This window comes from Diadema antillarum, unplaced genomic scaffold (genome assembly GCF_040938485.1).
Source record: "Diadema antillarum isolate AM-2024a unplaced genomic scaffold, OU_Dant_1.0 seq00000684_RagTag, whole genome shotgun sequence".
NCBI classification, from domain to species: Eukaryota; Metazoa; Echinodermata; class Echinoidea; order Diadematoida; family Diadematidae; genus Diadema; species Diadema antillarum.
In genome coordinates, this window is record NW_027271589.1 from 613,537 (window position 1) to 641,460 (window position 27,924).

Here is a 27,924-nt window from a genome sequence, read left to right on the forward strand (position 1 = left end):
AACTACAGTTAAAGAGAGGTGGGAGGTATTGTTCAACACAAAACTTTGCAAGAAAAAAATCTACGGTAATCAAAAATTTGTAGTACTCCAGTGTCATCTGATATGAAAAAAGTAAACAGCTTCAAAAGCACAGCTGATCACATTGCTATATATTTGAACTACATATTTGAATATAATTACAATGATTTCACCGCTCTTATTGTGCTACGGAATGGCATATCAAAACCAATATCACATCCAAAATTTCTAACCTACTGTGTACTTTTTTTTTCTCTTTCTTACAACTATCAGATTAGTGCATTAAGTTGAATATGAATTTCATTTTTGCACACCACAAAACTTAACTGTGAGATATAGAGTGTTCAATATGACAGAAAACAGCATACACACAATAAAGTCACATACACATCCTCCACCCAAAAGTGATTCGAGCACTTTGCTCGAGTATCCTGCGATTGTACACCCTCTGAACGTATTGCTCTATATATTTCAAACACCCACGCAAGTCATCAATTGAACAGAAACAAAGAAAGAAAAAAAAATTACGTTCAAGGCAACTTCTGAGCGTTTACAAACTCTGACTAGTATTTCCACCCTGTGAAAACCATCAAGACTTCTTTGTACAACTGACATGGTTACATAATAACCTAAAAAAAGGAGGAAATCTTGGCTTTTCCCATAAAAGAACTCGGCTGCAATAATACGAAAATATTGTGTTTTACAGTAATGTACTACGATTTATAGTATCAGATGGAATCCAGTTGAAAAATCGTGGGAGACTATTTGAAATGTCTTGTTCTTAAACAACCAATGTTTAGAAGCCGTTGATTTTTAAGAATTTTTCTTTTTATTTACATATATTTTTTTTTTCGGGGGGGGGGGGGGGAGGGGTCAATGCAGAGTTAGAGTTATGCATTCAAACTGGAAAGAATTAAGATATTTTTTCCTTGATCTTTCCTCATCTTACCTTACCGCTTAGTCAAGCAGTGATTGAATAGCACCTCTGATTTATTCTTGTATTATGTGATGATTAAATCCTTGCCACAAATTTAATTTCTGTGATTAAACCCTTGCCTCAAAGTTAATTTCTGACACAAACAAGTTTGCCCAATGACAGAAGACAGTGCGAACATGCTGAGACACAAACACAGTAAGTCAAAAACCCACCACCATCCTTTGTTTTGTTTTGTTTTGTTTTGTTTTTTTTTTGGGGGGGGGGAAGGGGGGAAATCAGAGTAATATGGAAAGCAACAAAGAGATTGCTCATCCTGGCGCACAAGTGCGTGACTATTGTCACATGCCAAGTCGACAGCAAAGCTTTCCCAGAAGTCTTGATGGTCTTCGAAGATAATCATTTTCGTCCCTACTTCTTTCTATTTTCGCTTAAAAATACGAGATTGTGGGCTAGACCGATTCATAGCCAGTTTTTGAACTCCTCTGCCGGCCAATCAGGTACGCGATGAGGACAATGATGACCAGGCCAGCTAGGGCGCAACCGACTGCAATCGGGACGATGTTGTTGAACTTTGTGTCTGCCGGACATGGTGATGCTGCAAAATTACAATGAACAAGGAAATGAACAAATGACAATTAAGAAGATACAGGGATTGGATCTCCAATAAAGAATCTTTCTTGGACTGTTTTTTCCTGACAGTACACGGCAAAACACAAGAACAAACAGGCGTGCTCAGGGCATGCTAAACCAAAATGTCTTTCCTAAAGTCAAAGACTCGGTAGCATGGAGTACCATGGATTGGCAAGGCTGACATGGACTGCGTAATGTTTTGTCAAAGATTTCTCTACAAGTCCACGCAAGGTCAAAGTATCTCAACTGGAGTCGACTGTCACCAATGAAAGTACGCTTTGATGAACATACGGTATTCGCTGCTACGTGAATGACAGACCCTTTATATGGTTTTTGAATGCACCCTAGTGGCCTTCGAATGAACATCAATTCAATGTGGACCCCATTTCATAAAACTTGTTATCAGTGACAACTGCCACATTTTTATGACAAATTTGCTCTCAGCCAATCATCAGATGCGAGGATTTCAATAGCATGTAGCAACTATCACAACTTGTCACAGATAACAAGTTTTATGAAACGGGGCCCAGACCACCCATGCTTTCCCCATGCGGGGTCTTTAAGAACGAGTGAACTTACAATCAAGATTATCTCTTTTGTAATATATCACAGTGGATCAGTCTAACAATCATGGTAGTTGGTTTTTCTGTCATATGTTTTTTCATATGGTGGTAACATTATCATCCCTGCTACATGAATCCCCCTGTGATTTGGTGCTGAATCTTTATACAACATTCACTATTCATGATTAGTGTTTCACACGGCAGAGTAAGAAACACTTGTTTTATCTTATCCCTCTGTTGATCACATACAATTGTTCTTTTCCGTGCATGATTTTCAAAAATCTCACAATTGCCACATTTATGACTGATTCTCAAACTGGCAATGCAATACAAGCTTTTCACAGTTCCTGCTTGTCTTTCATGTTGGCAATTGCTTATAAATTTCTTTTTGTTTTTGTTTTTTTTCTTGAGCAGACTGATATAACTCTAAACAGTCAGCCAATCTCTTCTCCAATACAAAACAAGCAGCAAAATTAAGAGTTGCCAATTTACCAAAGACAAAATGATCACTTCTTCAGCAACCCCCCTCCCCTTTGCACTTGTTGGATTAATCAGAAACAGATAGCAAGATACTCCTTCGAAGCCCCACCCCTACTTACGTGATCCCATCTTCCCGTCGGAGTACTCGGCAAATGGCTGCATCTTCGCTTCGGAGAAGACGAACTCCACGGGACTAGCGGTGTACGTCTGCTCGGCGATGCACTGGTACGACGTGTTCTTTTCCGCTTCTATGTGGGTATCCTTGAAAGTGACAGTCATATTTTGGCCTGGGAGGAAGCGGTAAAATGTACATAGACTGTTACACAGCAAAATCAATCGTTAAACCCAACAACTTCTAGTATAGTCCTATTCATAGAAGGCGCAACACTTTCCAGTTCAGACTCACTACTGCTTTTTGTAGAGCATGTGATATGTTGTACTCTTCATCAAATATCAGTCTATCACACAAACGAGCACTAGCTACAGGGGGAAACAGCATAGGTGGTATATGTTGATTTCTGAGCAACCTCTTTGCTTGCTCTTTTTTCTTCTTCCTTTTTTTTTTGTACGATTTTGGAACACAAACAACTGGGGGCACCACCACCAGCGGTTGGTCTGAAGGTAGGATGAGCAAAAAGTATTATAGTCACACAACTGAGTGAGTTGAGACAGCCACTTGTCAAACATGTGTCTCCACAAGGTATTTAGCAAAATAAGTTCGCCAGTTACATAGAGCCATTGTCGCTACAAAACTCTCAACTCCACAAATGTATGAGTAAAAGATATAACTCATTCTTACATTGATCCTTCATGACCTTCTTCTCTTATAGGGCATCCTCAACATGAGTTGAAGATTCAAAGAATACCAAATCATCACTTGTTATCCACATTCAAGATTGATACCATCGTTTGTGTAATTCTAAACGTACAATTAGTTATGACAGAGATTTTCCACAAGATCTAACAGACCAAAGCACCATCTTTACACAATTCTGGTGACATCTGATGGCTTACATATTTAACAAAGACACTACAACACAAGTTGGCTATTACCACTGATATCTTTGACAAGACAACATCTTTAAACCTTTAGCCCCCCAGATGTCTCGTGCAAAATCTGTCACTATCTCTTGGAGAAAGCAGTAAATGTGACGCAATTTTGCATTGGTTTAGACAAATTCATAGCACCAATCATGGAGACGGACTTGAAGAGAAGTGTTAATCAAGGACAAAAATGACCTAGGAATTAACAAATCAAGTCCCACACGGCACCTTACACAAGCAGAGGCAAATGCAAACACACACACACACACACATCTCGGAGCACTCGGTTTCTTTTCTGTGTGCCATCATGTACGGTTCAGGGGCTGACGAGTTAATCATATTTTCCATTGGCGCCATCACAGGCACTGCTGTCACAAAACGCACACACACACACACACACACACACACACATTCTCGTAGGATGCATCAACTGGGGATATGATAGGTCTGCTAAAGGAAACCAGGCATATTCTTACATTTGTTACTGAAAAAGAGTTATTTTCATTAGTTCCCATAAAATGACTAAAATTGAAATAAAAAACCATCAAAAATAATATACATAAATTCAGTTCACTAATTAAAGAATTGGGCTTCATGTAATGTATTTTTTTTTTAATTTCCCCATCTGAATAGTGTGAAGCACTATTTACTTACACGCAGGTCCTAAATATGATGTTTTATATACCCAGGAGGTAAGATGCAGCTATTTCATTCATTTTTAATACTCTGAACTAATGGTCATATGCCTGGTGTGAAATGTATCCCTGGTTGTCTGGAGTGAAACTCTATAATATCCCCAATTGAAACTGTTTCCGAGAACGAGCGTACACACTCATTCACATACACATACACATACACATACACATACACATACACATACACATACACATACACATACACATACACATACACATACACATACACACACACACACACACACACACACACACACACACACACGTACACGTACACGTACACATAAACATGCACATACACATACACATAAACATACACATACACACACATACACATACACATACACACACACACACACACACACACACATACACATACACATACACATACACATACACATACACATACACATACACATACACATACACATACACATACACACATGCAAACACAGACACAACGGCGCCAACCTTTTTTCTTGGCATCCTGAAAGTGGTCATCATAAACGAAGAAGAGCGAGAGTCCGGTGTTGTTGTACTTCTTTGTGTCATTGTAGTACATGAAGTCCATCTTCATCTTCCATTTATCATCGAAGAACGTCAGCACGAATGATGCACTGGTGTTACTGCACACTGAACTCGAGGGGTCAGCATCGCCCGGGAGAGGGATGGTAGTTGTGTTCTACGATAGAAAAAGGTGGGGGGAGGAAGGAAATTTGACCAACACATCTCTTGTTTAATGGGAATTAGAATGATGTCAATTTGGTGACCACCTGGCGAAAAAAAGCTACACTGTAAGATATAAGCCCAAAGACATGTATAAGACACATGCACTCTTTACATGATTGCGTACATACCATACATGCATATGAACAATGGGAAATGCACAGCACAGATAATGCTTACAAAGGTATATTACAAAGACACATCCATAAAGAACCATATGTGCTTTACATCGAATCACTTCAAAAGTCTATTTGAACTACTGAGCTGTGCCGTAGACATGACAAACTGAAATATTCTGTAAATCTTTGCAAATCTCGAACGGGAAAAGAAGTTACTGGCTGAATTATATGGCAACTGTGCAAATAAGAGTGGAAGCCCAGATTTTGATGGACATGTCAATTATCTGATCAATAAAACTTTTCAAAAGGAAAAAAAAAAAAGCAAAATGGCAAAAATAAAGTGAGTACTTTCAAGACATATTGAATTATGCCAGAGTACTCTTATTTTCAAATTTTAAATAAGTATGTGATTTTCACTGAACTTGGTTCAGCACCAATAAATAAAATAATAGGTCTATACATGATTGTACGACAGTTTCCACTATTCATGGTGGCAACTGCCCCTTCACACAGTCCAAAAGAGATTTGAAGAAGAAGAAGGAGGAGGAGGAGGTGGAAGAGAAGAAGAAATTCTCACCTCTTTGTTCTTGGTAGTGTTGTAGGTGATTTTGAACTCCACTGACATGTTGAACATCATGCACACCTTGCCGTCATCGCCTTTCACTTCCCAGAAATGTGCGGGGGGAAGGGGCGTCGACGTGACTGGTTTTGTTGTGGCAATTTCGGTAGTCATTGCTGATGTGGTCGTGCTGTCCTGGGCGCATTCCACACCTGCACGATGATGAGAGACACACACACAGGGCATGAAACTGAGTGAGTCAGCAACGAGACTGGAAACAGAGAGCACAGATGAATGGCAGGCACCCAGCATTTACTCTTATCATAATAAGTGCCTTTCTTTGGATGACACAGATAACTTTACTCTTTTAGTACGAAGGCACCCGACTTAAGTTAGGATCCACGACATTTGTTCCTGTGACAATTGCTCCACGCTATATCTGCACGCTAAGCCAAACAAAAAAACCTACCCACAAACATAACCTTAAAGGGGATGGCTAGTAACTGATCAGTGGGAATCAGTGGGAATGCTGGGGGGTGATTGTTCCAATCCTTCTGGGATTCATTTAAGAGTACATTATCTATCTTTTGTTGTGTGAAAATTATTTGCTTCAGAATGGTCTGAGATTCAAGTAATGTGCAGTTTACTGTTTCCAGGTTAGCATGCCTGTACAGTGACGGGGCAATTGTTAACATTAAACTGCCTATTACTTGAATATGAGACCATTCTAAAGCAAACAATTTTCACACAACAATAGATATATAATGTACTCTTAAATGAATCCTACTAGGATTGGAACAACCATCCCCCAGCATTCCCAATGATTCCCACTGATCAGTTACTAGCCATCCCCTTTAACCTCAATCCTCACATCAAACTAAACCTAAAACCCTATCACAACCCTAACCCTAAGTCCTTGGAGAAAATAAGACCAGAGCAATTGTTGTGCTACCCATAAGTTATTACTTGTCAAGTTTTTTTATCAGCATTCATTACTGTTAAAGTGGTTTCTTTCGCGTGCAGATACTTTCGCGGTTTCCATCGGTGCTGACTTTTTCGCGTGTGTTTAGATTTGCGGTCAGCAAAAACTGTTCTATTTTGCACATGAAAACCCAAACTATAATCCAATTATTCTTTTATTCATTTAATAGGAATTAAAATTAAATGCAGGCTTTTCTAAAATCCAGTCTCTCGAGTACTTTATAACATGCTTGTACCTACATTGCACGGTATTGCTGTGTGTGTGTTGACCATCAATACTAGTACACTCAATCTTCGTGTGTGCATACGTGCGCAATAGCGTTGTAACCAGTGGCGAGTTCAAAACATTTTTGCATGATGTTAAATTCTCGGTTCAAATTCAAAGCACGAAAATAAAGCCACCGCAAAAGAAACCACTTTTACAGTAATCTATTGTGGCTGGGGTGACAAAACCTGGTAACCACAAAATGTCAAATGTTCAGAAGAGCAAAAAAAAACCATAGCAGCCAAAGCACTGCATCAAATGGGAGAGCCTTTCCTTTGACATGCTGTGGTGGCTTCATTTAAGACAGAACTTTAGGATTTGGACAAGACATCATTTAACTGATTATCTGACCATTAACCCTAATCAGGCTGGGGGGGGGAATCCGCCCCCCCCCCTCGACGTTTCGCGCAATATCTTCACAACGCGATAAGCTCCCGCCGCGATGTTTCATGACTTTTTTCTTTCAAGTATCGCGCAACTTTTGAGACCCAAATTGTTGCGCCCGCGCGTACCGTTTTGACGCGACGCCCATTCAAAAAAAATTTGTCAACCCCAAAATTGCTCCAAAACGTGATTTTGTGTACAAATCCAATGAAAATTGTGTTTTTTCAATTAATTCACATAAAAATTCATATCTTCACTTAGAATGGCTGAAATTAATTCATTTTAGCATAATAATGCTTTGAAAAATGTCTGTGACAAATTTTGGCCAAAAAACAAACAAAAACAAAAGGTCAAAAAACAAAGAAATACATAAGAAATTCAAAAAACAATAAAATACATAAGAAATCAATTTCGATACAGATTTTTTTTTTATCCTATGTCTCAGAAGAATGATACAAGAAACATTTTAAAAAAGAAATTAGCTTAATTGGAGCATTAGTAAGTGATTTAGAGCCAAAAACTGATTTTATGCATAAATTACAATAATTAATTAATATAAAATATAACAAACATTTTTCGGAGAAAGCAACCATACATTTTGATAGAATACGTCGCGGGCGTCGCGTGTGCCGATTTTCGGCGTGATCGCGCGTACCATAGCCCCCCCCCCCCCCCCCCCCCCCCCCCCCCAATATAGCATAGCCAAAAAAGCCCAGCCTGATTACGGTTAATCCAAAAAAGTTATTTTCACTAAAATTTAAGATACGAGGTATTGTCACCCGAGTGACGCTATGCTTCACCTAGTTGTAAAGTTAGTATTTTAAAGCCCACTCTGGTGTAGCCACGTGCCTCAGTCTACCATGAGGGAATAGTGATATAACAGGGATTAGGGGGGATTAGATAATCTCTTATCACTAACAATTAGTCTCCAGACATCTCTACCAATCACCAGAGAAAGAACTCCAGTGTGGGTGTCAATCCGCAAACACGTTAACCTCTTAATAGCCCAGGCTATTTTTAAATTGTGGTATCAAAAATAAATTTCACTGTTGTCAATTTATGCATTCCTGTTTATAATTTGTTCTGCACTTCCTTTGCATTTTTATTTTCATTTTTCATTGTTTCTTTTCATCGAGAATAGTTGATGATGACCAAAAGGGATGCTATCTGAGAAAAACCAGGGGAAAACATCCGTCTTACACTTCTTGTATTTAAAATTTCATACATTGTACACATAAAAGCCATTAGAAACTTCCATTTTCGGTAACTTTGGTCACGAAAATGTGCTAGATCTCTGTAAGCGTACCCCTGATTTTTCGTGAATAGGGTCTCAAAATGTGTGCATGATGTGACAGAAAAAAAAAAATCATGAAATTTCAGCAAAAAGAATTTTTGCATTTTAAAATGATCAAGAAAATCCCCAAGAGAAGTACTGAACCCTCATACGCTTAGAAATCTTGCTTCCATCTATCTATCTATGGCTCGTCTTTCGTTAACGGACAAACCGCCGCATTTCTCACCGTTGCCGAAGGTGTCGTTAACGATCCCAGCTGTCTGTACCCTGACGTCTGAGAAGGTGACATTGGCATTGGAGAGCGGGAAGGTCTGGTCTGCTCGGCAGACGAAGGCATTGCCGTTGTTCACTTCGAAAGTTGAGTTGGAAAGTTTGCCAGAATACTGCACCAGTTCACCTATATGTGTAGAAAAGAAACAACATGCATGTATATGAAGCGCAGGTCTGAGTGCATCAGTCTGAATTGTGTGCACAGGATAACATTGGAATGCTAAACCCACAAGGCAAAGCTGAGTGGGTTTAGTTTATATTCCATAATTACCGAATGCACACTATTCCATCTGGCACGCGAAGAGACATGAACATAATTTGTTTTATACAATGGTTGCAATTTTTTGCTTTGCCAAAAATACATAGTTTTAATCGCTTTGCAGAGCTACTGGAGGATTTTCTTTGGAATTACCACAAATAAAACTATGCATCAGTACTTAATAGAAAATAGGTAAAGAGAATCTCACAATCTCATTGATCGAGAGCTATATGTTGATTTTTTACTGGCCACACGCTGAGTCACAGTGGTAAACAGGTTATCGTGTACTTGTAGCAAAGGTTCGCACACTCAGTATGAGACACCTATTGGTTAAATATCATGCATCCAGTATTAATATACTGGATGCATGATTTTTCGGGCTCTTATCTATGGCAAGCCAAAAGGAAATGCATCCACTACATTTACCATAGGGTAACACGATTAAAAATTTAATTTTTGGCGAGAAAATTACCCATTCCATAACAAAGCTGATGTACATGTCTTTTCGTGTGTCAATCAGAATAGTGTGCATGCAGAAACTATGGAATTTAGCCTAGACCCACTCGGCTTCACCTCATGGGTTAAGCATTCCATAGTTACTTATAGTTCCATAGTTACATTATGCAAACAATTCTGATTGACGCTCAGACCTGTGCGTCATTTGTATAATGATGCACGACAAGCCATGTCTTGCTAGAAAGTATGTAAATGCTTGCAATGTATGCGAACAAGGGTTACTTGTTATTATGGTATGCACAGCCAGCCATCTCTTGACAAGTGTACAAATGTATGTAGGCTTACGCTTGCTTAGTGCGCAAGCGCAAACTCTTTGTTACTTACAATCTGTAAAAGTATGTACACTAACGTGCGTACTGTTTCTATCAACTTATGTCAAACGTACTCCCTGTTAAAACAAGATCTACAGCTTGACCAATGAGATGGCAGAATTCTCTCATGCCATTAAATTATTGTCTGTTTGTACATGCCTTATATTGGTGTGTATGCATTGAAAAAAAAAAATGCACACACACTCAAAAGCACATGCAGGGCAAAGTGTGAAATGTATGTTGTGACCCTCGTACAACCCAGTGGACTGACAAACAAATGAAACGAATAAAAAACACGAGGGAGGGGGAAAAATGCCTTGACTATAGACAAAGCCTACATGTACAAGTGGTACTCTGCGACTTTTATATGTGCTTCAGCCACACCTAAGACATATCAACCTAAATAATCAGCAATGAATGCACGTAATAACTGTAAAACGAGGAAAGTTCGCGCGCATTTTAATTTCGCGAATTTTGTGAGTGCCTAGATTCGCGAAATTAAAATGCACTCAAAAGTTCTTGTCTACACTATGTGCACTGAAAGCCAGTGGCAATTTGCAAAAATTTCATGCTGCAAAAAAGGCCGTTGGCTTCAATTCGCGAAAATTTCATGCCGCGAATATATCATGTTTTACAGTACTGTAATATCCGAAATTTTTGCAAAATTGCATTTAACCCACCTGGTTGCGTGCTGTTTGGGAATCTCGCTGGAGTGTGTTTCAGCGCCAGTGAGACGTACGTCAGGGCAGAGTTGTTGGCTGACGTAGTGAATTCTTGTATAAAGTAGTTGCCTTCGGTGGGGTTGCCAAACAGCAGTGTCATCTTAGGTGCCATTCCCTGGCCTGCACAGGAGCTATTTTTGTCGTCCGTCTCAGCATTCTGGGGCAACTCAAAGTTTACTTTGCCCTTGAAGGAAACAAAAAATGACAGTCAAATTGAGTCATTAAAATGAACATGCAAAATCAAAATATAAAGAACATACGACACGTTCTGGTACCGTACTGTAATTGTCTAAGTATATTTTTGCAAGATTAACTTTTCATGCTCATCAGCTCAAAAACATAGTATTGTGGGTCCTTATATTCGCACTTCACGATTGCCAAACCCATTCAGAATGTGCAGAGAAAATTGTGAGGATATTTTCGCAGGTTTTAGAATTTGCGCTAGGAAAAATTAGCACGGAAAGGCTAGGAAAAATTAGCACGGAAAGGCGCGAAAATCAATGTACCGTGAAAAATTGTGAGTTTATAGCAAATGCCCTACAGCTTCTATCGCCGAATGGTAAATCAGAGACCACATCAGTCTACATGAAAAGAAGCCTTGTTGAATTATCTTTATTAGTGCTATGCAGTCAACTGCAACTCTATTAGCAAACCCAATCTTTGCACTACAGGTCCAAACCTCTGTGGTATTGGTCCAAACTTTCTATCATCAGTCCCTACCTCTCTACTATTGATCCAAGCCTCTCTATACTATACTGGTCTAAACCTACCAACTACTGGTCCAAGCTTCTATACTGCTGGTCTGTTACCTCTCTATTACTTGTCCAAACTTCTCTACTTCTGGCCAAAACCTCTATGCTACTAGTCAAAACATCTCCACTGTTGGTCCAAACCTTTTTAATACTGGTCCAAATTTCTCTGCTATTGGTTCACACATTTCTTCTTCTGGTCCAAAGCTCTATACTACTGGTCTAAACCTTTATACTACTGGTCCAAACCTCTCTATTGCTGAGCCAAACATTTCTACAACTGATACAAACCTCTACACCACTGGTCCAAATCTCTCTATTCTTGGTCCAAAATCAGCCAAAATATCTCTACTACTAGTCCAAACCTCTATTCTACTCATCCAAACCTCTCTACTTCTGCTTAAAACCTGTCTACAACTGGTCAAAACTAGGCTCTGTACACCTGGTCCAAACTTCTGTACTACTGGTCCAAACTTCTTTGCTCCTGGTCCAAATCTCTCTGCTATTGGTCCAAACACCTCTACTTCTGGTCCAAATCTCTATACTTCTGGTCTAAACCTCTATACTACTGGTCCAAACCTCTGTATTGCTGGTCCAAATCTTTCTACAACTGGTGCAAACCTCTACACTACTGGTCCACATCTCTCTACTCCTGGTCCAAAACTCTATACTACTGGTCCAAACCTCTGTATTGCTGGTCCAAATCTTTCTACAACTGGTGCAAACCTCTCTACACTACTGGTCCACATCTCTCTACTCCTGGTCCAAAACTCTATACTACTGGTCCAAACCTCTGTATTGCTGGTCCAAATCTTTCTACAACTGGTGCAAACCTCTACACTACTGGTGAAAACCCCTCTACTTCTGGCCCAAACCTCTCTACTGCTGGTCCAAACCTTTCTACTACTGGTCCAATCTTCTCTGCTCCTGGTCCAAACCTCTTTTCTACTAATCCACACCTCTCTACTACTAGTCAAAACCCTTACCACTGGTCTAAACTCTCTTAATCAGTCCAAACATCTTGACCTTGGTTCAAACCGCCAACATTGCTCTTACACTGGTCAAAACATCTCTAAACCCGTCTACACTTTTCTTACCACCTTACTTTTAAAACATCTCCACTACTGATAAAAACCTTGCTTTAAGTGGTCCAAATAATTGTACCATTATTCCAAACCTCTTCACCAGCAGTCCAAACTGCTTCATCACCAGTCCAACCCTCGTCTACTGTGGGTCTAAACCTTACCTGCACCACTTTTCCTTCGCCGTTTGTCATGTTGTAATGGATCTCGAAAGACGCCTTGATCTCCTCCATAATACAAGCGTCACCATTGGAGTCGTTGACAACAAACTTCGTCCTCGGCTCCATCGTCGTCTTCATGGCAGTGGTTTGTGGAGCTGCCGTCGTCGTCGGCTCGTTCAAAGCCGTGGTCATCACAGACCCAGTCACGATCTCTGTGGGCATTGTTCCAACCGTCGTGCCGGTGCCATTACTCTCAAATTGACCAAACGCCAATTGCAACCCTAACAGCGAGGAAAACAAAAGAAAACAAAAACAAGATACTTGGTAAGCACATTGATCAGCACTAGTAGGTTTAATAGGCAAAAGAACAAATATTTTTGTATACAAATAATGGGTCACTGAAAAATAGGATAAGTACGGAAAGGTCTTTTGTTTTCTTTTGCATTGTTTTGTTTTGTTTTGTTTTCTGGAACATGCATGCCCTATGGATGAGCTTCATCGAGTGAGCTACGAAGTGATACAGGTGTGGATATTGCCCAAACAAGCAGCATTGGGCCTGCTGATAAAAACAAACGAGAGGTTAAAACTCTTGCCAGAAACTACTCTCGGCATATTTTACGGCAGAAAACTGGTGTCAAACTTATTCAGCGTAGAGAAACAAGTCTTAAAGCCCCGTTTTAACTGAGCCTTTGAAAGTAGAGTTATATGGCAGCAACTCCCGGTAATGACTGGATAAATTAACATGAAAGAATGCTGCCTGGAGAAAAGTTGTTCTGAAGTCAAGGGTCTATTCCAGTCCACTGACTTACCCCTTTGGTGAGCTCAACAAAACCAGGATTTTGATACTCTGCAGCAAGATAGTGTGAAGGCATATTTTTTAAGCTCAAAGGTCCTGTTTATCTCTGGGAGTCTGAGTAATTTATAAAAATGTTTAAGATATCACATTTTATGCATATGTGGTGAGTTTTATCCCAAAACATCCTACCACATAAAAATTTTGCAATAAAGCATAAAATATAAGGAGATATCATTTCTTTTCTCAATAAACCATAACTGTAGACGGTTTAATCTGGCAACATTTTTATTATAACTATTGTTCACATTTTGTATATCAAATGATACCGGTACTTAACATAGACTTGACTGATGCAAATTTTTACATTGGTTGTTTCTATCCCTGACTCATATTTCTGAACTTTCAAGCACTAATGCTGGTTTTGTTGCATCTGAAAATGGTAAATTATGCCTTAAAACGTGGTATACATTAGAAACATTCTATTAGTGACAAATGCCAAAAGTATCAAAGCTCTCGAAGACTTTGAGACTTCTGTAGGCTTTTCATGCACACTAACACACAAGTCACGCATGTAGGAAAACTGGTAAAAACTAGAAAACCAAGATGAGAGACAAAAACCTCAAAATGCTTTTATAAAATAAAGCCACCAAAATAAAAATAATAAGTTTATTCCAAATAGGCCTACCCAGTACTTTAGGTCTAGTACTGGCAAAAAAGAAAAGAAAGAAAGAAAAGAATAACTTTGCCTGAAAACATGAAAATTCATATTCTGCCAAGGTGCTCTAAAGTGATAATTGTTCTGGCCTCCTGGAAAACATCAACAACTGCCTTTGTTTGTTGGTCTCGTGACAGAGGGGCACATATCATGCCAGATACAGTATTGATTACAATGGTGGCTTGAGATAGCATGTGTCCAAAGGTCAGTCGCTTTAAAATCCCCATATGACCAACAATGGGGTTCATGAACACAATGCTCATACCATATATCATGCAAGCTTCGCCCTCATGATGCTCCAATAAAATTCCACTCTCCCAAACCAGTACAGGTATGATGACAGGGATGGCCACACATCTAAATCACTACTGCTACCTCCAGAAACACCATCCAACACATGAATCTATACCCCATCATCAATGAATCTATGCAATTGCATATCGTACCTATTGAGGAAAGGTAAGCGGCCATGTATGCTATGTAGGATTGGGTATCATGTGCACCTGTTACAGTGGCGAATCCAGTGGGGCGCACCAGGCCTGCACTTCTCTTTATTTTTTGTTGAAATTATATTAAAAAAAAAGAAGTAAAATAATGAAAGGGGGCATGTGCATTCCCCTTCATCGTTTATGGTGGTTTTTTTTGCACACCCCCCCCCCCCCCCCAAGTTTCCAGAATTCCTGGATCTGCCTGGGACATGTCTTACTAGCCTACAAAAGTACCTCAGATCAAAGGAATGGTCACATCAGTAAATATAAGTTGATTGAGACATAACAGAGCAGTGTTGAATGGCTCATTTTGACAAGGTTTTCAATTCTCCCCTTTTATAGTTTCATCAGATTGCTGATTCTACCTCATTTTATCTGCAAACAGATCTTGCCTGTGCTGCTTGACATGGATTTTTTGGGGGTCTGAAATCTGGATTAAAAGAGATATGTAGCACCACATGTCAACAGGCAAAGGATATTTGGGCACCTCAAGATTTTTCTCACAATAAGTACATTTGTAGACTCTTGTTATCCACCCTTTTTATTGAAGGGATTCCCTTGTACAAACTATTGCTTGTAAAAGGAGGGAAATCAGTCGACTTAACCATGCTTTGCTGAAGAAAAGGGTAAAAGTGGCAGTTTAGGGCTTGAACAACTGGGTAACACGCCAATACCTAAAGGAGAGATACTTTACCGCCAGTTGAACATGCTCGAATAAACACTTTTTAACTCAAGTTTTGTAATGTGATGCGAAAACCATTCATTCATGTGTGTGTGTGTGTGTGTGTGTGTGTGTGTGTGTGTGTGGACACACAATTTCTTTTTTACAGGTAACAATTATCACGATTTGCATCATGATATGAAAATCAGTACCACTTGATTTTTCTTTCAAACATTGCAATAATTTGCCCTGCATGGCATGTGTGAACAGTACATGGAGATTTAATCAATATCTTTACTCCCACAATGCAAATTGCCACAGTAAGCCCGTACACTGGGATGCCTGGGGTCACACTCCAGTCACTGACATTGATTTTATATTTGAAATATCATGATAATTTGTCCTACGCAGCGGCGGCAATTAAAATTGATTCTTGCAAAAAACTGACAACTCCTGTGGTGTGAATACTGCTACTGTCATGATGCGCTATTTTTTACTCACCATCCAAACTCATCAGCCTTCAACCACAAGAGTGAAGCACACAGAACTCTGATCTCCCTTCCCCCTCCCCCCCCCAAAAAAAAGGGACCACACAAAACACAGTGTCAAAATTACCCAGTCAGTTCAACTCTTGTATCTTATCCTTATCAAAAACTCATGCCAACGGTATCTTTTCTAATCAATAGATCTGTGGTCTTACAGCTACATTATACAGTTACAAGAGAACAACAACACTGTGTTAAAGGCCAAGTGTGCAGAGTTTTAGGAGTAAAAGTAAAATTTACTTGGAAACTGTGTCTTCTTTTAAAACTTTTGTGTACATATGAGTACTGGTACATGTCACAAAATATCAACAAGATAGAAAAGAAATTCATATATGAAATGGGACTAGAAAAAGAAAAAATGTTGACCGCACATTCAGGCTGCACATTGGCTTTTAGAATAGTAAAGGTTAACAGAGTGGCCACAAATTTCTGTCTTTAAAAAAAAAAAAAAAAAAAAGAAGATTGGTACAGTTACCTTGCAATGAAGTCTGCTATCTGAGGTATACAAACAAATTCGGGATAGATCTACTGACGAAATGGCAAATATTTACATAGCATGGTCATAGCACCTTCTGGTCAACTCCCCCTACCAAAGACTCACGAGCCATTTATTACATGGGATCCTTCAAACTTTGGTCGAAATGTACAACGGACTTTTGTGTCTGTCAGCTCTCCGTGACTTTGGCCTCTAATGACGTCACTGCGTGATACGTCACTGCGTGATATGTAGCATACCGAGGCGTGATGAGCACAATGGTATGATACTCGCACATTGCATGTCGATTCTCTAGCACACATGCACACACACACACAGACACAGACACACATACATATACACACACAAACACAGTAGCCCAACGCTTAATTCCCCGCAGCTTGATGGTTCATGATGGAACCCGGTAACTCACAATCTTTGACCAAGTCATGTCACACATCTGGCATGGACTTCAATGTTAACTGCCGTAGACTGTCATGCAACATAAAGAAATGTTACATGCATTAAAGGGAAGATAAACCCCAAGAGCAATGTGGATTGAGTGAAAGCAGCAACATTAGTAGAACACATCAGTGAAAGTTTGAAGAAAATCGGACAATCGATGCAAAAGTTATGAATTTTTAAAGTTTTGGTGTTGGAACCGCTGGACGAGGAGACTACTAGAGGTTATGACGTATGAGTGGACAACAATACCAAGAAAATATAAAGAAAATTCTACAAAAATCCATTTTTCATGGAAATTACAAATTCCATCAGCTTGATATTGACATATGTTAAGGGTAGCAATTATTCCCCCTGCTTTCTGAAAGAGGTTGGTCCATTGCTCTTTCATAATTCTAGAAAAGTGAATTTTTGTTGAATTTCCTTTATATTTTCTTTGTATTGTTGTCCACTCATACGTCATATCCTCTAGTAGTCTCCTCATCCAGCGGTTCCAACACCAAAACTTTAAAAATTCATAACTTTTGCATCGATTGTCCGATTTTCCTCAAACTTTCACTGATGTGTTCTACTAATGTTGCTGCTTTCACTCAATCCACATTGCTGTTTGGGTTTACCTTCCCTTTAAACACATCATGACGAGAGGGTTTTTCTATGTGAGCCACTGCGATTTGGTCCCGGAATTGTGTTTCCTATACACATGTGAACCAGAGTGCAAAAAAGCTTGATTTGAATCACACTTTTTCTTCTTTTTTTTAATGGCGTGTGTATAAGGGCTTTTAAGGAAAAATACAGAGTGGTCTCAATCTCTCCTAATTTATTTATTTCTATGTGTGTATTCTTTTTTCCATCAGTACACTTTGCATCTGTCTTTTGTCAATTAGGCAGATTAAAATTTTCTGGTAGAGTGCATGCAGATGATGCTGTGTGTGTGCGTGTTGGGGGGGGGGGGTTAAATTTTCCACCTCCAATTGACACGGATGCGCAATCTTAACGCTGGCATCATCGTTCCATCAAAGCGGTTTGCGTGTTGAGGGAGGGATGGACTGGGAACGGGATGAGTAGTGCTACGTATTAATAATCATTGAGCACTTTTCGCTGCTATCACAATCACATGACGGTGAGCCAGAGCCAACGGAGGGCAGAGTTCAAGCCGCAGGCTAACCCCCTTCAGTCAAGATCCATAGCTTGTGGTTTTGGGACCAAACTATGAAGCATTTCATGTGTACACCCTCCATCCCCATTTCCTCACAACTACACTTACAACTTCCTGAAGGGAATTCCGCTCCAATTATAAAAGTGTGTCTGAAAAGAAAGAGTAAATTCTACAAGTAAAACAAAAGATTTTAATGAAAATTGGATTAGAAGTGAGAAAGTTATGAAAACTTAGAAGATTTGTTAATTTGTGCAAAACAGTTCTCTATGATATGAATTTGCAAATGATCCCATCGCCTCACAAATTGCAACATATTTGGTAAACATCATCAGAATGTTTCCATTTTACACACTTGTCTCAAGTCCTTCGCATCTGACTGATCATTATTTTTGAAGTCATTCAGCAAGGAATAACACATTTTGTACTCTTAATGCAGAAAACTTGAATTGTGTCATTTATTTTGTTTACAGGATCAATTGAAGTTGTGAGGTGATAACTTCATCAGTTCATTCATTTGCATCAAATCAACTGTTTGAAAACTGTTTTGCGAAGTTAGTGAAATTTACAACAATTTCATAACTTTTTAAGTTTTCTCCAATTTTGATCAAATTTTCATTGTTGTGCCTATAAGATTTTGTTCTTTCTTATCAGACCATAACCGGTTCTGAGTTCCCCTTTAAAGCTATATGTAGCATGCCTCTAAGCATCAGTAAACTAATCTCCCTCATTTTGTGGCTACCCAGAGTTGATCCAGCCGGGCTCCACGAACATTAACAACAATCGCAACCCTTAATGCAAGAAACAATGATGCCATTGTACACATGCAACTTAGACTTGATAACAGAGAAACAGCTGTGCTCATATCTGGTATATGTAGGTAATACTTTTAAATTTACAGCTGATTGTAAGTTTATTCCATAAGCTCAGAGCATGGCCAACTGGTTGCTTGTGACCTATTCCCTCCCAGTCCTTCTTAATATGTTTTCAATTTTATTTTTCTTTGTGATGTTACTTTGTTTACATGTGTTACTGCATACGCCATATATTTTGCGAGTCTGAATTCTCGCGAATGGAGACTTCCCGACGATTTCATGAGTGGTTAAATTCGCTATCGTGGAGTCCTGTACTGAACGGAGAAATGTGTACGTGTACTTCACATTCATATCAGGATTAGAGTTAATATCTTCCCGTGTTTTTAATTTCGTGAATAGTAGCTGACTGGAAATATTCATCAATCTTTTTTATTACATGGACTTCCTGAAATACAGCCAAATGGCTGAGTGTAAGTATTTTAACCTGCGTTTTAATGATTAAACAAACAAACTAGCAGAGAATCTCATAAAAATGTGGACAAAGTAGTTCTTCGGTCAATTTCAACGGGCTCCACAAGTAGGCAAGTAAACACGGAAATGAAAGCAAATAGAGACCAAAACTGTCATTTGACTCCAGAAGGGAGAGATTGAAACCCTTGTCCTTGATAACAACGTCCTTCTTAGATTCCCCAATTACAGTTGAGACAGTGCTATCGATCACAGTTTTAGTGAGAAGCCATTAACCAGTTATCATGAATAGAAACCGAAAATAGACCACACAGACATAGATTTAGCACATGATGCAGACTTTGTACATTGTCATACTTGGGTCTCATTAACTCATATCCAATGCATCATGTGATGATTTCAGCACATTAAATGATTTACAACTATTTGCCTAACTACGGAGGCATAACATTGTCATAAACAGGGAGCTGTACTGCATGAATTATGCTATAAAGACCATTTTCATTGGCGTGACATTGTTTGAAGGTAGAAAACGAATCAGTTATTTATGGTCAGTTTGCAAAATTGGATAAGAGAAGATCAAAACTTGCAGTAATTTGGAAACAAAACCAAAAGGATGAAAAAGCAGTCCACATAAAAGCTAAATTCATCACCTTACAATGTATAACCTATCACCTCACACCCCTTGAAGATTGAGTGCTGAAATTACAAGCATACACTGTATGCAAAGCTTTACAACGACAAAAAATATGTAGTCCCACATATACAGAATCCTTGCTGGCTCCTTGAACAGGATCATCACAAATTTGGTATTCAATATTGTGCATGGTTCATGGGGCAGGCTGTTTGAAGATAACCATTCCTGTAATTAAACAGGGAGCTTCTACACTATCCTGGTACCTGTACAATGCAGTGCACATAGAGTTCAGTAGAGCAGGGCTGCAGTGACTAAACTACACTGTCAACAAGTGCTCCTTTCAATATCATGGTGGTCTATTGCCAACCGAGTGTCAATTTTCTGCATTGAAGTACAACATGCAGGCAAATATAAAGTTAATTCTAATGCACAGAGACTTTGGCAGGGTTAAAAATATCACATGGGGAACCTTTGGGATACTAAAATAAAGTTGATGGTATGACAGCTTGTTCATCGCACAATTAGCCACAATATTGCAGGACCCCTGAACTCCCCCCCCCCCTCCCCCTGTCTTTAAGCTACTGCTAGAATTAGTATTTAAAGGGCTAGTTATACTTTCAGAATTAAAATGACATGGATGATTATGAATGCAGTTACCACTGATTGGATACAATACACTTGTATGTCACATGACTGATCAGCATGCGGCATTTTTGCTACTGGTTCATTTTTGGCTACAGGATTGCACTGATATGCCACTTTATTCCCCCTAATTTTGCAGCAAATTACTCCCAGAAAAGGGGCTCCATGCCTTGAATGAAACACCAGACATGCCAGTTGCTTTCCAAATGTAAGCCATAACGGCACAAAAAAAGAAACACCCACCTAAACAAGAAGAAAAAAAAAAAAACACCTAAAAATAAAGGCGAGGCCACGGCATCACAAATTTAGCTGTCCCCTTTGGCAACGCAAAACCGACATCTCATCGCCAATTATTTGCCAAGTCCTAAATACCTGGTACGTCAAACTTCATGCCAACCTAATAAAGGGAAAATTACTAGATTCTATCAATGGCTCACAGCACAAGGAGGTCCAGCGTTAGCGACATAAACCCATTAATTGACCTGTTGGCAATTAAAAGCATGTTTCCATCAAAAACAGATGCATCAACCATGGCTAGTGGAGAAGTGCATTCACAACTGAAGTGCCACAAGTTGGCAGCAGGTGGTTACGTGTACGTATTTGGGCAAAGAACAAGTTGCCCACGAGAGAAGCTAGCGGACATTATATGGCATTTTGCCTCATAAAAGTGCCCTCCGTTTTATGACCCAATTATGTTTCATTTGTAATAGACCAACAGCCCTTTGTGTCAGTGTGGCCAAGACTCATAAGTTACGTTCACACGCAGTTGCCAAACTTGAAGTTTAGGTCAAAAACCTAAATGTCGATGATTAGCTCCACTCGTCAATTTACAACACAGGTTCACACGCACACCTAAATTTTAAGATACAACTTACGAGCAAATCCTGCTCGATGATTATACCAGAAGTGCAGAGTCTTCATTTTGACCTTATGCCCATACAAAATACTGCAGCTGAAGCAAATGAAAAGTCACCTTCACGCTAACTCACAAGCTTGTTGATGTCCATACGGAGCGAAACTACAAGTGGGGACCCCACTGGCTCGTGGACACAGTGTAAACCCTAATATGTCTTGTGGTTCTAATCATCAACTAAACTCTAAGATTGCTAACTTTCGAGTGCGTCCACACCGTGATAGACCACGAGCTAATCATCGAGAGTGAAGTTTTTGACCTAAGCTTAAAGTTTAGGAACAGCGTGTGAACGTAACTCACCACTGCTGACATTTATGACCAACAATGCATTACTTTCACATTGCTGTATATCAAGTACACCAAATGTGGAATCCCCTTGTGTTGCAGCACACTGTCTTTTATCTTGTCTGAATGTGCAACATTCAGATTATCAACACTGAGCAGCTGGAAATAGCCCATGAAAACATACCGATCAGTGTGTACAATATTGTAGTCTGACACTGGTGTTGACTATACTACTGTATACGCTGTTTTTTTCGCATACAGATATTTTCGCGATTGATGAGGTCGTAGACATTTTCGCGAGATGTTGTTTTCGCGAATCGACGCCGATGCTTACGTAAATGCTCTGTTAACAAAGCGCATGGAGACAATTTCGTGTGTTGTTAAATTTGCGATCCAACTGTGATTCGCAAAATTCACGAAAATTAAACCCTTGCGAAAAAAAAAGCTTCATACAGTATGCTTTTGCTAAGCAACACTTCAAAAACTTCGAAGAGTTGTCTGAATGAAACCGAGGGCAGACTTGTCTGAAACTTGTTCTACAGGACAGAAAGGCCTGTACCTGTAGAACAAAAATATGATACGATAATAATGATGAAAATAAGGACCTTCTAACAAACATTATACATTATCAATATTCGATATCATGTGCACCATTCTTGAATTAAAAAAAAAAAAAGAAATCCCCCCACCTCAGAGCTTTAGGGATACATATATAATATCTATTAAACCTCCCTGTCGCAAAAATTATGATTATAAGAAGAATTATTGACACGTTCAGTTCTATTTCCACTCTTTCCTTTTCCGAAATTGAGAAAATTAATCCCTTCCCTCAAGCTACGTGTGTACATCTTTTCATTACAATAAACTGCATGTGTATGAGCCATTTGATACATTGTGTCAAAAGTCATTCTTTTAAACTACAGTATTGTACATTTATGAACACAGAAACTAACTGCAGCACCCTTTTCTCTCCGTTTTAGGCTTTTGCAGACAAAAAGGAAATCATGAATGTCAGTTGTTACAAGAGCAGCGAAACAATGGCGACAGAATCAAAAGCCCTTATCTGTACCATCTCGGCAAAATTTGAGTCACTGTTGCTATTTTTATCACAGCGAGACGTCAAGCATGAAAGTGTCTAGGCATCCTGAAGCTTTCCCCTTCCAATCATCTGCTGCATTGTGGGAGCTTCATGGTAACTGGTTGCCATAGAGACAGCAGGAGAATGCAATATAATGGTTATTTCGAAGCCTCTAGAACACGAAGAATAATTTTGGGGGCAGTTTGGGAGTGAGATTTGGAATGCGATCCAAACATGAATGTTTGGATTGCCATCCAAATTTCAGTAATTTGTTATAATGATCGCAGGCCTTGCAAATTCTGAAAAACTGTGGTTCGGATTGCGAATCTGATCGCAATCCAAATCTCATTCTTCTGCTGTCTGAACATCCCATTGTACAAGTAGCACCAATAGATCCTACTGAGTAACTCCATCAGTTTTGTTAGGTGAGTTCAGCCCAAATATTCAAAAGAATTACACAGTGGATACACCCAAAAAACAAAAACAAAAATGAACAAACATTTGAAACATAGTAAAAACAGGTGGATGAATATCACGCACACTGTTCTGAGGTTCAACACAACACTACAAAGGTAGCAAACTGCATATAGCTACATATGCAGTAATGCCAATGCATGGGACTGAGAAGCATGATGGATGAAGGTCATGCTGTAATTTTACAAGAGAAAAATATACAGATTAATTAAACAGATACCGTATACGCTATATATTTCGCGGGGGTTTTATTTTCGAGAATTTCGCGAGTCAGGAGCTATTCGCGAAATTAAGAACACGCAAAAATGTTACCTTCCAAAATGAATCCCTTGCCTTGATGATACGAACATTTCAGTACTATAGTATGTCACGGCTTACCGAACAGACCATACTGGCTAAGCTTGTTTACGCACATCCACGTCTACTTACGAATACTGTAGAGAGCCAATCCATTATCGCAAGGGGACCACTCATCAGAAATCTAGCGCTTTGGACTTAACCACTTCAAAAATGTTGAATTCTAACTTACTAGTTTGCAGAGTTTGGTAAGTTTTTTTTTCATGCAGTGTATAACTAGTATCATTCTTATTTGCTAGTAAGTTGAAAATTCACACTTTCTTTGCCACTTCATAATTTCTCTGGTCCCCCAATCGCGAATTTAACCACTCGCAAAAACGTGTGACAGTGGCAATTCGCGAAAATTTATGTACGCGAAAATTATAATGATACAGTACCCTATACAATCTGTAATCCTGTTTTGTTATTAACAGTGCTTCATCATTACCTCTTGGAGAAGAGAATGTGTGGTCTGTTTACGATTTACATGGACATTATGTTTAGTAGACCAATAGAAAGAATACAGACTGGCAGGATCTATAGGCCATTACAATATCCCCTTCTTTTCTAACAACACACAAAAAGCCTTTATTCCACCAAAAGGACCAGACTGCGAAACAATGCACTTGTATCAAATGGGCGTACACAGGGAATTGTAAATTTCTATGCCATTGGCAATTCATACACACATCTGTCCAACATGACTGCCATTAGAGATAGTACATCTAAAGGTTCTCGAAAGCAATATGCCATAACCTGTTAATGCAAACGCAATCTCTGAGCAGAAGGATACAAAGTCCTCAGTGATAAAATAACTCTTTATCCAGTATCATGTGACATTAAACGTATAGAAAGATAACTTCACTGCATGACCAACATGCAGATGAAAGTCCATTGCTATACCGTCTCGAATAACTAATGTACATTTACACAATGGCAGCATCCTTTTGGAGGACTATTTAATGTTTTTACGAAAGCGTGTTTGTCGTTGAGGGCAGTGTATACTCAGATTTAGAAAACAAATCAGGAAGAACCTTCAATTGCTACTTTCATTTGAATTGATTCATTTTAATACTGGTTTCACTTTCTGTTTCTGCAGGGAAGAATACTTCTCTTGTACAATGTACAGTCAAATAAAGGTTGAAATGAGACAGCTATAAAACTGAAAGACCCACAGTTCAGCGAGGCTTGATGGGATTGCAGCCCTTCTAATTGATACCAAAAGTAAATTACATTTACATGTATAAACTGACTTGATTGGAGAAAAGAAAAGCTAGGAAGAATGTTAAATTTCCATTCATGTACATTGAGATATCAAAGACAAACCTATTTGAACAACTTAGGCAGAATGTTAAATTTCGATCACGTACATTAAGATACATATCAAAGACAAACCTATTTCAACAAAGGCCATTGAACATACTCTTTCATGAACACCCCCTTTATCAATTCTGTGCATCTACATTGTATATCATGTAGCCTTTAACACCTAATATAAATTCTCAGGGATTTATATGGCATACCTGGGCCTGCAATAAACTATTGGTTTCCCAGTTGTTGTTATTTCTTGTTTTGTTTTGTTTTTTGTTTTTGTTTTTCTGCTTTATACATATATATACAAAGAATTTCTATCACATTTCCAGCACACCTGAGCAGCTGGAAGCGAATGACTAAACTTGAAGTATAGTGGCAACAGGTGCCAAGAAGCTATGTCTGCGCTCTCTGCAACGATAATCCGACAGTATTGTCAGCTCACATCTGACGGCTTCAATTCCATATCAAGCGCAATCAAAGACATACTACAGAGGATAGGAATTTAATCGTCTTTCCAACGCGAGGAAAACATTTTCCATAAGATCATTACTTAAAATGAGTAGCATATTACAATGTGAAGAGAAGTCTGTCACACTGTCATCTACCATATCCTATAAATGGAACCAAGTGGTGTTTAGAAATAGTATCCTTTTTCGAATTGAAGCAGGGTCCAAGAATTGAAACAAAGCATGCAAAATTCCGTCAGGAGCCTTTTTATGGGCTTGAAACCTCGAAGCCCATCAAGACAACAACAAATACCTTGAACACAGCACGAACGACCGGTGATATCAGCCCATTTCTTTACAAGTGTATGATCTTTGGATTACAATTCTTTATATCGAGGAATACTGGTGAAACATTTGCTGAGCACTCTTTAATGCCCCCTCCCTACCCCCAACCACAGCCATACGTTAGAGGACTCCATATCAAGCTGTAGACATGTTTTGTATACGTAAGCAGGTGATGCCACCTCACACCTAACCCTTTCCCCTCACCCCCCTCCCTTCCCCTCTCCCCTCCCCCCTACACTCTGCTTCCATCACCAATTTAATGCCACTTCCTCCGCACACTGGCTGCTGTTCGCCGTTTGGAAGCGACTCGTTGCTATAAAGCCGAGCCCGGGAAGTCGTTCCGAGGGGGATCTGGAAGATGCTATTTGTGGAACGACGGCTCTTTTGTCAAATGAGTAATTAGATTCCTAATTGTCCAGGACTGAACTCTCTGAACTCGGCACAGTCACATGCTTCAGTTATGAATTTAACCCAGTAGATGAATAAATATGGTAGCAGAATATGACATTTAATGTATCTGACTGTTTAAAATGTAATTGACTCTAAGGTAAACGGAGCCAGGATATTTGCCCACAATGTAAGTCGTACTGTATATAACCTTCAGACAAGTTTCATCTTTGATAACACACATTTACAAGGCTGCAAAGAAGAAAACATGATTTAGATTCCTGCACACATAATATGGCAGTCCTTCAGAATATACAAATATTGGAGCTCCTTGACCCTACTAGTCACAGTTCTATTTGACATGGGATTTTGTCGTCTTCAAACTCATAGCAAGTGTCAAGGATGGTTACTGTGGTTGCTGTGGTTGCTGTGTGTCACATACAATGTACATTGTACCAAGCTCTATGTGACTCTCTGTCCAAAAAAAAAAAAAAAAAAAAAATAGCCAATCTGAAACAAACCTTCATATCACCTAAAAATGCACACAGCTAGCATGGAAACCTTGAACCATGCTGTCCTGTACCTCATGTTATGTAACATGATACATTTTATCACAAATTATCAACTGAACCTTCATACAGCTAGCTATTACACCCACATGCCCACTTTAAAGGAGACTTCTGGCCGATTTTTAGACTTCAACATTTCAACACATCTGTAAATTGGTTATGCTGGGGACACAGTTTCACAATTTATAGTGACTGTGATGAGGAATTAGAATGTTTTCAACATTCATAAAAAAATCACAGTGAACAACGATGATGACATTGCAGCTTTACATAAGAATGCATAATTGGATGCTCAAGGAAGCAGAACAAAAATGGAAAGCATGCACAAATTCTACACAGATGAAGTTGTTCCACAAGTGGTAGGACACTGTAAAAGTGGAAACTTTTGTGATGTTGAAATTTTCGCACATTTCATGCAACCAGAGGCTAGTGCGAAAATAAAAACACACAAACATTTTTGCGTGCCATACAATGTATGTTCCAGTACTTTAGTTGATGTCTTGATTACATAGAATTTACACGGAAACATGTGAAACTCTTCTTATCCGACCAAACACAAAACATTAGTCACGCAACAATATCCACTTTTACAACAATGGCTACATTGCTGCTTTACTGGATTACGTGAGCCTCCTACATGTCATCATCCCTCTTCAGTGTAATTTGTTTAGGGTTTCTCAGAGTATTGGTTTATCTGATCAAGGACCACAATGAATTCCACAAATCTATACATGGTACTACCGATTTATGTAGTGAATGATGTGAAATTATGAAAATTGTCTCCAGTGCCCCTTTAGCCCGCCGAGGACGAGTCCCGAGTGTACTTGGGTAGGTGTCTATGGGAAATGCATGTTGTTCTATCAAAATCAGTCCGACCTCAACGGGTTAACAACACTCTTGAGGCAAATGCAAATAAAAGTGTGTGCCCTTGTTCACCTGCCTGCTACAAAAGTACAAAGGAAAGGAAACACATGGAACCAGATCAAGCGTGTCGTTGTGAAAATAACAGTTGCCCATTGCACTTCCTCAAAAGAACCATCCCTGCGTATTGTGACGGTTGGCACATTCCAGTTTCAAACACAGACCATGCTCTGAACTGCAACATTGATATTCTTAAAGCCCTGTTCCAGATGCATATGATATTGTGGCCGTGGT

General features: G+C 39.2%; 1 protein-coding gene across 1 annotated transcript in view; it reads right to left on the minus strand.

The window, feature by feature from the left end:
- Nucleotides 1-1,175: 1,175 nt before the first annotated feature.
- Nucleotides 1,176-27,924, minus strand: part of LOC139737165 (lysosome-associated membrane glycoprotein 1-like) — a 38,971-nt gene continuing 12,222 nt past the window's right edge. The window contains exons 2-8 of the mRNA XM_071647843.1: nucleotides 12,769-13,046; nucleotides 10,732-10,957; nucleotides 8,922-9,092; nucleotides 5,790-5,983; nucleotides 4,839-5,049; nucleotides 2,748-2,915; nucleotides 1,176-1,550 (exon numbers count right to left, since the gene is read on the minus strand). Coding sequence (XP_071503944.1) covers nucleotides 1,405-1,550; nucleotides 2,748-2,915; nucleotides 4,839-5,049; nucleotides 5,790-5,983; nucleotides 8,922-9,092; nucleotides 10,732-10,957; nucleotides 12,769-13,046 — 1,394 coding nt within the window. The 3' untranslated portion in view covers nucleotides 1,176-1,404. The remainder of the gene's footprint in view (nucleotides 1,551-2,747; nucleotides 2,916-4,838; nucleotides 5,050-5,789; nucleotides 5,984-8,921; nucleotides 9,093-10,731; nucleotides 10,958-12,768; nucleotides 13,047-27,924) is intronic.